This window comes from Phoenix dactylifera, chromosome 10 (assembly GCF_009389715.1).
Source record: "Phoenix dactylifera cultivar Barhee BC4 chromosome 10, palm_55x_up_171113_PBpolish2nd_filt_p, whole genome shotgun sequence".
Lineage (NCBI taxonomy): Eukaryota > Viridiplantae > Streptophyta > Magnoliopsida > Arecales > Arecaceae > Phoenix > Phoenix dactylifera.
The window spans coordinates 619,096-631,669 of NC_052401.1; the positions used below are offsets into that span (position 1 = coordinate 619,096).

Genomic DNA, 12,574 nt, shown 5'->3' on the forward strand with positions numbered 1-12,574 from the left:
TATTGCTTCTTATAGTATGCAAAATCTTATTAATTATTTTATATTTTGTGTCACTTTAAAATAGCAAAATATATTATTTAGGTTAAACCAAAATTATAGAAACATTAAAAAATATCAAATTTTACTTAAAATTATTAAAAAAATAAAAAATTAATTACCAATTAATCAAACTTAAAAAACTTGAAAAAAATGGGCGTGTTAATTATTATCAATTAATCAAACTTGATTTTTTTTTTAAAAAAACGGCATTGTTGTGGTTCAAATCTGGCCCGAGGGCGACCATGTCGGAGGAGTTGGGGGAGCTGCCGAAGTACGGAGGAAGACGAGAAGAGCCACCTCCTACGACCGACGGTGTACCTATATAAAATCTCATCGATGTTTCCAGTGAGGGCCCTCCGACGATCAAGTTAGAGTGGAGCTTCGTAGGTCTAGCCAAAAGTCCCTTAGGCGTTACCTATTGGGATCCTTTATAGTTCTGATAGGAGCGCTTAGGTGGTGGAGGTATGGCCCATTCCCATCATGAGAGGGAGTGGCGCGCGGTGGAGTCCGTCTTTGGGCAGGTGAGACGTTGACAGCCGTAGCAGGGTTGGCCCGTTCTCATCATGAGTGGGAGTGGCGCACAGATTGAGCTTGCTTGTGGCACACAGCGGAGTCCGTTCTTGGGAATGGTAAGGTGTTGCCCTTGGCTGTCGTGGGCCAGTAAGCGAAGCATGCGTAGTGGCATCGCAATGCACAGCAACATAGTAGAGCGAAGGCATGCACATGGGTGTGGCCATTGGCAAGGCTGAGCTCGTCGAGAGATCGCGTCAGGCATTTGGCGAGGTCGGCTAGACGGGTGCTGGAGCCAGCCTAGCATCCCGGGTTCCGAGGTGTGCCTGGTGGAGTGCCCCGAGCTCGAGGGTCAGGGCATATTACTGGAGAGGGCGCCTCGAGCTCGGTCGGGGTGAGTCGGTGAGTACAGTAGGCACCCTGAACTTAGTCGGGCGAGTCGGGGAATACAAGAAGCGCCCCAAACTTAATCGGACGAGTCAGCGAATACAGAAAGCGCCCCGAACTTAGTCGAGCGAATCAGCGAATACCCATGGTTGGAGGAGCTTTTGGTGAAGCCCCGAGGTCGAGCTGATTCCAGGCCGGACCAAGGACATGTCTGGTCGGCGTTGGTGTCTATTGGGCCAAAATTAGGGGACCCTTTTGTTGTGGGTTGGATGATCTATTTTGCCCCCCATCATGCATGTTGGTTTCAACCGTACCGTGTCGCCTACCGACCGATACAAATCCTGATATCAGTTCGGCAAATCTTGCTCCTGATTTTATCATCAAAAATATCCTTTTTGAACTTTCAAGAGTGTAACAAAATTATATAAAATTAAAAATAATTTTGTAAGGAAATAACTAGTTACTACTTCCAAAAAATCAACCAAAATCAATATTATATTAATTAATCAAATTTTTGAGAGTTCTACAGTGGTGATGGTACAAGTAACCCAAAAGGGTAATGGTCAAGGCACAATATCCCTATGGTTCCATCTTTTCTTTATCATTTTTGTCAAATAGTCTAGACTGACTTTCACATTCCTGGTAAGAGAGGTCGCTGCCTAAGCACTCGTCAAACTCCAAATCTTCACCCAGTGTTTGCAAATCGATATCCCATAGCTCACCAGATCCAGCCGCAACTTCCAGTTTGGGGGCATCATGAGCAAGGCTATCCCAAACATCGTCGTAAGAACTCAAAGAACATTCTCCAGCCTCAAGACCGATCTTCCATATTTCCTCCTGCCCGCTGACGGTTTTGTTGGCAGACACTATAGCATCTGAAAACATTTTCTCCTGAAAGGTGTCTTCCGGGAATGACACAGCGTAATCGCTACCACCAAAGGTAGCTTCTGTTTTCTCCATGACACCCTTTCCCTCGAAGCTGACAGTGTTGGGGTCTGGCCCTGCACTTTCAGTTGCAGGGACTTTAGCATTTGAAAACATCCTCTCTGGGGTCATATCCTCAGGACAAGATGCAAAGCACTCGGTGCCACTGGAGCCCATGTCTGTCTGAGAGCTCTCTGGAAGCTCTCCTTGGATGGCAGCAGAATCGGCATCCAGAAGCAGTGGGTCCGGCACCTCCAACGCAGTTTCATCTGAGCCTCTCAGAAGTTCTTGTCTGCTTGTGTCAAGACCAAGTTTTTCAACCATATCTTGCAAAAGATTATCAGAAAGTTGTTTATTCGCACCATATTCAATGCCTTGCAGTGCAGAAGAAGTAGAACCGGTCAAATCTAGTCTCTTCTTTCCAGTCTGATGATATTCTATGGATTCATCTAAATCACTTTGGCTCGGTAATTGTTGCTTGAGGAACTTTCTTCTTACTCTTGTAGAAGCAATCTCCCTTTGTCCCTTCAGCAGCTTAAGATGGGCCAAGAATACCGGGTTCTGAAGTACCTTTGCCAAGAAAGACACCATCAGCTTCTGCCTCTGTTCCGCTGATTCCATCTGCTGGTTCAGCGCATCCATCTGTTGGACTGTCGCGAGATGCTCCTGCTGCAATCTAATGACCTCTTGCATCAATGCGCTCTTTTCCTTTCTCAATGTGTGGAGTTCACCTTCCAATTTGGGCTCCCCCCTTTCAGCTGAAGAGCATAGTTGAGTACCTACTTGCTGAACCTGAGACGACCTTCGCCTGTTTATGTTTCTTAACAAAGGCCTATTTCCTTTTACGAAATCTTCATTGGCAAACTCCCATCGATCAACATCAATCTTGCGAAAACCCTGTGAAAAGACCACAAATTCACAAATAAAATAAGGAAAAATGGAGAGACCTCCGCCAAGAAAGCACAATCAACACAATACTTCATGAATCAATTTCACATCTTCAGATAACTAAAATCTAGCAGCACTTCAAGCATAAGGGCATGGGAACAACAAAAGACTTCAAAAGGCCGCAGTGATTTTACATATTACATAGAAACCTAGAATCAACATAAAGAGAATCTAGCTTTTGCTTATTGAAAATACGCATCCATAAAAAAAAAAATCTAAAGAAACAGCTAAGAACCCAGAGCATGGAGGCATAACTGTTCTAGAAATTGCTGCTATATGCCTCCAAATACAAGCAAAGGCACAACAAGGTGAAAAAATTTTCTTCCACTGTTCTAAGAATACAAATATTTTGACAATCTAGCAGATCTAGAGTAACTTTATGTGGGCACATCATATTCATTAAGACCGATCATTCTTTTTTTTTTTGTGCTTTTTGTTTCTGATTCAAATTCTTTTCAGAAAACATGGTACCTTAGGAAAAGCATTTCAAAAACCATAAAGCAGGAGAATCCTTCGGGCCCCTTTAGGATGAACATTTGATAAATCCATTGTCACCAGCTAAATCATATATACATTAAATATTGTCATATGATTTATACTCTATGCACTTCCAGTGTACACTCTAAATAGTTTAAAATGTCGTAGGTGCTACAGCCATTGTAATTCTACAATGTGGGTCTCTCTAAATGAGAGATCTCAGGTTGAAACCTGAATACTGGCTAATAACCACCATATTCTCACAATGAAATAATATAATATGATATACATATGATGTGTTTGTTGCAAAATAAGATCTTTCAGACCCTTATTTCAAATGCCAGAAATCATTTTACAGGTTAAATGCAATAGAAATGTTCAGACCCATCATTTACTAACTTCCATCATTGGCTAGTGACAACACCTTGCAAGGTCATACCCGCCCTGGCTCTAACTCAATCACTCTGCCATTGAAGAATTTACAAAGTTTCTACTGAAACAGAGTATAATGTTAATTTCCTAGACTTCAATTAAGGTCAATTGTGAAGATAAGCCCAGATAGGAAATCCATGATCCCCTCTGTCATAGATCATGAATAGTTGCTACAATCCATCTTCCTGCAATGCCTCTGCCTATTAATTATTTCAATTGCCTGAACAGCTTGCAACATGTACATACAAGTCAATCTTCCACATCCAGCACTGTATGTCCTCACCGTAACTTTATTAGGGGTTATTACAATTTCAATTGCCTGAACAGCTTGCAGCATGTACATACAAGTCAATCTTCCACATCCAGCACTGTATGTCCTCACATTAACTTTATTAGGGGTTATTACAGCTATGGTTCTTCACAGATGTATCTTACTATTTGACAACCATGTTTTTTAACAGGCTTCTACAATTCATCATGAATCTACTACCAATTAGATTAATATTTTTGTTACACTGTTCTTCCAACTGCCCCTTTGTAAACCACCTCGTCTTCAAACCAGAGGCACACCTACAAGTTGATCAATTCTGCATCTACCTAATTGGGCATGTTATCAATGCTCATATCATGCTTCCACGATTAAACCGATGGCAACTCAAAAATTGTTTGTAAGCAAGATGTCCAACCTACTTGACTATCTGATGTAAAGTAGATTTTACTTTATTTTACTTCAGCCTTCTTATTTTTGGATTTACTTAAGAGATCAGGAAAGTGTTTAAGTTAAGGTATGCCAAATTGTACCGAACCAAGCAGCTCAGTACAGAGGACATACAAACACTCGGTATGCCAAATTAGCTTCTTTACCGGACGTACCGACACAGTAACAGGGTAGCACCTGCACAAGGCCTCGTATCAAGACAGCATACCATAGTTTAAGTATTCTCTACACCTTCCTGATTTTCAACTTATAATTATAAAAACATAAAAATAACATAGATCTAATTAAAATCTAATTTACTTGCTGTGTCTTGCCTTGTACTGTTTGTCCAGTCATCTAGTTTGTTGACTGATCAATGCACTCTCTCCTAAATAGTCGCACATTCTCCAATATATGTTAAGAAATCTATACCATTCTCGTTTCATCTCTTTGGTTTCCTTGCTAAAGCACAAAGCTAAGTTTATGCTAATTGGTTAGTCCAGCAATCACTCATCATCAAAAGGGGCAAGAAGTAGAATGCCTTTTACTCCAAATGCTAAAGACATATCTCAGGCAATGCCCACAACTATTATGAATGTTGCCATGCTCTTCTTTTCCTTGATTTAAGAAACTATTCTCCTTTCATCTCTTTGGTTTTCTTGCTAAAGCACAAAGCTAAGTTTATGCTAATTGGTTAGTCCAGTAATCCCTCACCATCAAAAGGGGCAAGAAGTAGAATGCCTTTTACTCCAAATGCTAAAGCCATATATCAGGTAATGCCCACAGCTATTATGGATATTGCCATGCTCCTCTTTTCCTTGATTTAAGAAACCACATTTCATTTTCACTGGCCACTACAATTAGAAGGAAGAGTGTTGTTGAGATAACATACAAACCACCCCCTAAAAAGATGATAAAGCAAATCAAAATCAATTATCACTTTGTTCCCCCACTTAAATCTATATAATTTGTTGCCTCCTGTAATGTCTGTGTGGTGGGGTAGACCTCCTTATACTTGGACCTTGCTCCTTTTAGTGGTTTCACTGCATCGCCACAATCTTTTTAAAACCAGCTACTAAATTTACAACTGATATTTCCTAGTCCAGCATGTGATGACTACAGAGTAAAGCATAGCTACCGTAGGAACTAGGAAAAACCACAATATGAAATAATCAGATTCATGGAGTGTCCCAATTGCATATAACAATAAACATACAGAGAACTGCAAAGTAGCACATTTCGCTTGACATTTCACTCCCACAAGATTGTGCCACTAATAGAGAACATATGAACACCAAAAGACAAGGAGACAGAGCATGAGGACGTAGATGGGGAAAGTGAAGCGATACCACAAAGAGAAAATGAAACAGATAGAACCTACAGAACCGAGTTCGTGAAATTATTGGAAGACATGATTCAGAATATAAATGTACTAGAATGGCAATGCTAGTTAGTTGCACTAAAATACTTCATTTGATATCTGTACTATCTATGTGAATTTTGATGCTTACCCGTTGGGACGTAAGCTTGACTCCACGAGATCATCTCCAATCTGGAAGCACTTGTGTAATCAACAAACTAACCTTGTAAATAAAAGTGATGGACGTAGATTCTGCCCAGTCTTGGCAAGTCATATTTTCGTTTGGTGGTTACAGGTTCGTTGTACAATTTACAAAACAAATACAAAATACAGAAGAATTTCCCACGGACCTCACAAAACAGTGCTGGATGTCCCGAACAACATACCATTCGTCTCAAAAGTAGACACACTCCTATTTACATATTTCGGATTCAAGAGCATATACATCAGGATTAAGGAAAAAAAACAAAGGAAAAAGAAAAAAATACAAGGATGCTACATGAAATCTGTAGTGTGTCAATAATATTAAAGGATACACTGCGATCCTACATAAACAAAAGTCCTCAGCAGCAATCAATCTACAGAGCAATAATCATTGGTCAACATCCAATACTTGTTAAGGGCAAAGAACGAATGTAGAATACGAACTGAAACAAACTGAATAAATACAAGCAACAAGAGCCGTCTCCGGCAAAGTTTTAGCAATACGCACATAAGTATTCAGCTGGCGGACAAAACTGGAGAAGTTGTTGTGCTTGAAGTTCCGAGGCAGAACGGCCCTAGCAAACTCGACGGGATCCCACACCACGAAGCTCTTCCCAGCAGAACCCCACGAAATGAGCGGATCCAGAGAGGGATCATCCACAAGCTCATATGTCTTGGAGAGGAAGGGCGAGATCGGCGCGCTCTGAAGAGCCTCCAGAGGCCGAGGGATCCCAACACTCTCTCCACCCGCCCCATCCCCAGACGAGAACGACGACGACGACGACGACGAAGGCCCCAAACGGTAGGGGGGAAGCTCTTCCGCAGGACGAGGCGGAGGTTGGGCGGAGAAGTCCAAGATTTCCCCGAATGGCTTCATCTCGGGCCCGAGAGGCGGAGAAGGATAGGGATTGGAAGCAGAGAGTGATCCAAATCCCATGAGAGGAGACGAGGAGGAGGAGGAGGAAGAAAAGAGAACACCCGACCCCCCACCAGAAGGGCGATTTCCCGCCGCCTCCATTAAAGCAGAGGAGGTAGGAGAGATGGGAGAAGGAGAAGAACAAAGAGGAGAGGATTGGGTTGGAGTTAGGAGGCGAGGCGGCTGATCGCCGAGCTCCATGGAAAATCGTAAAGTGAGGGGTTGCCCGGAGGGGGGGAAGGGAGCGGGCGATATTTATAAAGAGGGCTGGGGAGGGAGCAACCGCCACCGCCTCACTGGAGATTTCCATCGGGAAGAATGGAGGTGCTCGGGCGCACGAATGTTCGAGAAAATGCAGGCCGTGCCTCATCAGCTGGGCCAGTGGGTGCATGGCACGTCACGATGGCCTATGATAGAGCGACACGTACACTGACAACCCCAGCGCGGGATTTACGCGGCGGCGTGAGGTAAGCTTGCGCCAGCGGCAGGGTAGATATTTTCTGAAAAGCATAAAATATCCTTTTGTTGGCTGCCATGGAAGGGACGGCGATGGTTGCCATGAAAGGGAGGGGCGGAGGGCAGGGTCGACCCACCCAAGTCGCCGAGACGGCCACCCGACTTGGTGGAAATGGGCCACTGCAAGCTACACGCCGTATAGAATAAATCAACAACCAAAAAAATAAATAAATACAAAATATGGGCCTTGATCTTATGTACCAAGACCCATGGCACCTGACCCGAAGCCGACCAGCCAACCTCCTGACCCAATAAGGCAGAAGCCCCTTTAGTTCTGGGCCTTATATTAAATAGATAGGTTTCACATTTTTTTTTGGACAATTTATGCTGCAAATCATCTCTCTTTTTAGATCTAAGCTATTGGATCAATGAACCAAAGACTCATATATTGCATAATTTTTGATAGTTAAGTATAAATATAAATAATAAACTATGACCTAACGATCTGAAGATCCTTGATGGGAACCTGACCTGACCTGTTGCCAGACCGAGATTGGCTGACTTGTACTCAACCCGTAAACTCGACGGGCCAATCTACCAAATGATCAGGTGAAAAACTACCTCCCCCAAATCGTAGGAAATGCAATATTTCTGACTCTCACCAATCAATAGTCACGCCTGATTGAAAAAATACAATAAATAGTTAGCTAAGTGGTAGATGTACCAAGTGATTTGGAATCAAAGGTTAAAGATATTAGGGAAAGGCTAGCCCCCATTATATAGCCCCGTACTATGTATGTACATACATACATACATACATAGATACATAGTTAAAGAAACGCTGAGCAGAAATAACCATGCAAATCCCAACCGGAAACGGGTTGACTTGTGTTCCTTAACTTGCCTCCATGATAAAGTGGCTAGTCGATTCCACGCAATTGTCTGTAAATTTATTTTTTAAAAAAAATAATTTTTTGAATATTTTTTTTGGTTTTCAAATATTTTCCATCACATTAGATTTACCGTCTTTACTGTATTTTATACTTTTTTGTGACTTGGCAGGATGTGCTCATGTTACAATTATATGAATTGCCGTTTTCCGAAAAAAAAAAATACTTTTCATCATAGACTCGGTTGTGGGTCCATTTCTATCCTTCCTGGCTTTTTTCCACCGTAAAGCACCAGGACCCCATAAAAGCGTTCCTTCGCTCCAACCTAAGACTTCAACCCTTTTCCTCCTCCAAACCTTATGCCTTCACTCATCCCCATTCTCTTCTTATTCGTTTTCTTCACTGATAAACCCTTGAATGGCAGCTCCCATTTCAACCGTAACAAACCAAGAAACCACCAAAGTTTTTAACCACCGCCACATGAATGCTGCTCACTTTTCCAGTCAAGACCTGCATGGTTATCTCCTGCTGAAGCACTCCCTGATCATCTATTCTGTATTGAGACAAGCCCATCCCATGGCGTTCAATGGTTATGTAACTGATTACAACACATTCGAACATCGCTGAGTAGGATTTTTAAATTATTATTTGCACTATCTATTTTAGTGATTCACAACTTCCTGCTTGTGATCATTTTAAGCAAGCACTGTTCACTATGAGTGCGTTCATGCAATCTAAAAGAAGCAGTGGAAGTGATTTTGGAAAATAGATATGTTGAAAAGATCCTTCGTGCTGCATGAGACGAACTGAGAGGAAGGGTCAGCCGAAAAATGGCATCATATATACCTATTCATATACACTAATAAACATCAGTTAGAAGACTAGCATTTTAGCAAAGGAACAGAGAAAAACTAAAAGGACGGTTCGCTAAAATATAGTTATTACAATACATGATGCGTATAACAGTAGCATATTGTTTTTCCTTCAGGGATTCAGAGAATATTTACGGTAAATATAATTAGATATTAAAAGAAATGTAAGTTGTTGGCATGTGTAACGACTGATGTAGGAGCATTGACTACAGATATTAATCAAACAAGCTGAAGAGAATGACCTATTAAGCTGCTCAAATTCATCCCCCCAATTACAAATTTTGATGCTCAAGTTATGCTGTTGCATGTAAATATACTCAATTATCTATGATTTCTTTTAAATTAGTTCCAAGGCAACTCACATGATTCCATGACAGATCATTGGCTTGCAAACACACTTGCTGATAAAGGTAGAGAAGGAATCATACTCTCCAACTTGTGATATGCCTTCGTAGCTTTGCAATTCACATAGCTCCACCATCCAACAATTACAGAAGAGAAATGAGTGCCAATTATCCTGTCTAACAAACAGAAACAGAAGCAATGTATTATACATAATGCTGTAATTTGCTCACAACTTTATTCTATGGGTTTCATCTGCCAACCAAACAGCTCACGACCAGCATGACCTAAAATGAAAGGAATATTCAGTCTTTAATAAAACTTAAGTCAGCATGACCAGATCCACAAGATGCCTCCAGATGTCATGGCTGCAAATAATAGCAGTAAACTGAAAAAAAAAAAATCAACCGAATTTTGTGCAGTGGCCTGAGTGAACAGGCTGATTTATAGTCATAAATCATGAAGGATGATCCAAGAAAATGGATTGAAGCAAAAACATTTTTGCAAGACATTGCTAAAAACCAATGAATCGAGTCTTAAAAGTTTATCATCATTAAGTTTCCATATTAAGCCTAACAGGTGGCAACATCAGTAATCAGCACATGAACCATGGAGCGAGACTCGAAAATCTGGTGGATGAAGCATACAACTTCACAGGTCAAATTTCAATGAGCATGATACATAAACAATTCATGGCTTGTTCGACTTTATAAATCTATTATAGACAGATATTTGAATTATGTAATATGAAAGGTCAAAGTTTTTACTTATTTTAGTAGATTTTAGTTCTAACTGAAATGCCTGAACTTTTAATATAAAGACAAATAAAAAGCATATGGAATATCTGAAAAAGGACTATGCAGTGACGTCAACTGAAAATAGTTGGCTGCCATATGTCAGACAGAGTGTTACAGGTTAAAGGGGGCACCATAGCTGATCTAGATGGACAAAGCTTTGTTTTCCAAATCAGATCACCAAAAATATTTCAAATGGTGAGAAAATTCGTATAAAGAGCCCAAGAGCACCATCGTACCCCAACTTTTAGGTTAACTGAAACATTCCTGCATTAACTGGTTGAGGTGTTGGAAGTCTTGAGTAATGGTTTCAAGGATTCCATGATACTGGCAAAAGAAGGGTGTTTCCATGGCTCACTGCAGTTTGAACATTTCATTATAAAAAATACAAGTTGGGAAGTATTAGCAAACAGAACTTAAAAGAATTTGGATGCATCCACATACTTAGCCCAACAACTTTTGATTACACTAGCCACTCGTGGATCTACATCACTAGGAATATCGAGCCTTCCGCCCTCAAAAACAACAGCAGCAGCAAACTGCAAGAGGAAACATCAAGCTTCACTTATCAGACAATATTAGTGAACATAATTCTAATTGGAGCCCTAATGAAGAATGAACTAAGCCTAAAATATTCTTCATCCCCCAAAAAGATTAGAATCTTCTGGTCAATGGAATGCACTGGTGGATTATTGAATTCATTGGTATTGCTGTTCACGAAGTCAAATGCCTGTTTGACTGGTGCAAAGGAGTTCAAGTACTACCTTCTAATTAGCATGCCAATAAATCATCTAGAATGATAGGCCCATCATTTTGGCAACTTTGTCCACTTCCTGGGAGAATAATGAGAACGTAGATGACATGGTGATGATATTAAAATAAGCAGTGGTACTTCATCATAGCCCTATACAACTTCATCATGTTGTGGGAGTAGAGAGACAATTTATGGGCCTGACTTTCACTGTATATTTTTTGTCAACAAAGAGATTTGGGGATTTCAAATCTCGACAAACAATTGGAGGATTGCACTTATGAAGATAATTCATTCCTTTTGCCTGTATAAACCAATCATATTGCACCAATGTTAACACTTCTAATGTATATTGGAACAGACAAAATCTGCTTCAAATTGCTTAACCTAAACAACATCCCAGATGATTCTGCAGATATTATAAATCAAAATTCATTAGAGAACACGTAGACATACCACATCAAAAGCCATATTTAGACAAGGCTTCTCATCTAGATTTTCTCTTACACCAGGTCTATGTAAAAGCCTATATAAGCTGCCTCTGCAAATTGAAGATAACAATACCAATAATATTATTATCATGGTGTACTGGACTTGCTTGCATGATGCAAACAATGGATTGCCAAAAAAAGGATACGAGGATAAAACCTTGACAAGCATTCTGTAACAATTGCCAAATTAGGAGGCTGAGTAACAGCACCCATCAAAAGAACAATATTAGGATGCCGCAGACTTTTCATTATTGCAACCTAGCATACAAATGATATCATTATCATTGGGACTACAAATTATCCATAAATAACAAGCACACTTCTTGCTAAAGGATATTCAATTGTTAGAAACCTACATGCATACACCCCCTAAAACCACGAACCCAATCTGAACTGGTCTTTGCAGTTCAGTTTATATCGGTTTTTTTTCTAAATTCGGTTTGGTTTCAGTTTCATAAAGTTTTGAACCGAAAAAAAAGGTTCAATTTCAGTTTGAGTTTCAGAAAACTGATTCAAACCAGCTCGGCCCATATGCCGCATGCGCGCGCGCATATATATATATATATATATATATATATATATATATATATATATATATATATATATATATATATATATATATATATATATATATATATATATATATATATATATATATATATATATATATATATATATATATATATATATATATAGATATATGTTCAAACCGACTCAGCCCGACCCAATCCGATCCGACCCGACCCATATATATATATATATATATATATATATATATATATTATTTTTTTATATTTTTTTATATATAAAGTAGAATATCAATCTGATCAACGAAACCGAATTTTTTACTTCGGTATCAACCAGTTTTTGTAGATGGCCAGTTAGGTTTCGGTTTCGATTTTCGAAAACCGATTTAAATTAGTTCAATTTCAGAATTATCTTGAATTTTGGTACAACATGGGTTTTCTTTTTAGATGAAAGAACAAAGATCTATCTGGTGTAAATTATCCAAGTTCATTTTTTTCAAATATGTCTAGGATTAGAATCATAACCCCCTCTATTTCACATGATAGATGTACTACGT

At 39.8% G+C, this 12,574-nt stretch overlaps 2 protein-coding genes across 3 annotated transcripts; both read right to left on the reverse strand.

Moving 5' to 3' along the window:
- Positions 1–1,403: 1,403 nt before the first annotated feature.
- On the reverse strand, positions 1,404–7,227 carry LOC103695539 (heat stress transcription factor A-3-like). 2 transcript variants are annotated; one of them, XM_026800565.2, is made up of 3 exons: positions 6,487–7,227; positions 1,944–2,757; positions 1,404–1,901 (listed from the first exon to the last, which is right to left on the reverse strand). In XM_026800565.2, exons 1-3 carry the CDS (start codon positions 7,093–7,095, stop codon positions 1,516–1,518), a joined length of 1,809 nt encoding a protein of 602 aa, XP_026656366.1. In that variant the 5' UTR covers positions 7,096–7,227; the 3' UTR covers positions 1,404–1,515. The 2 variants fall into 2 exon arrangements, with proteins under 2 accessions (XP_026656366.1, XP_017702462.1); XM_017846973.3 differs by having other exon boundaries at positions 1,404–2,757.
- Positions 7,228–9,490: 2,263 nt separating this feature from the next.
- Positions 9,491–11,852, reverse strand: LOC120112214 (serine/threonine-protein kinase CTR1-like). The gene is made up of 7 exons (XM_039131075.1): positions 11,847–11,852; positions 11,648–11,748; positions 11,456–11,540; positions 11,205–11,303; positions 10,716–10,787; positions 9,723–9,741; positions 9,491–9,633 (listed from the first exon to the last, which is right to left on the reverse strand). The coding sequence occupies exons 1-7, from the start codon at positions 11,850–11,852 to the stop codon at positions 9,491–9,493; spliced, it is 525 nt and encodes a 174-aa protein (XP_038987003.1).
- Positions 11,853–12,574: the final 722 nt, after the last annotated feature.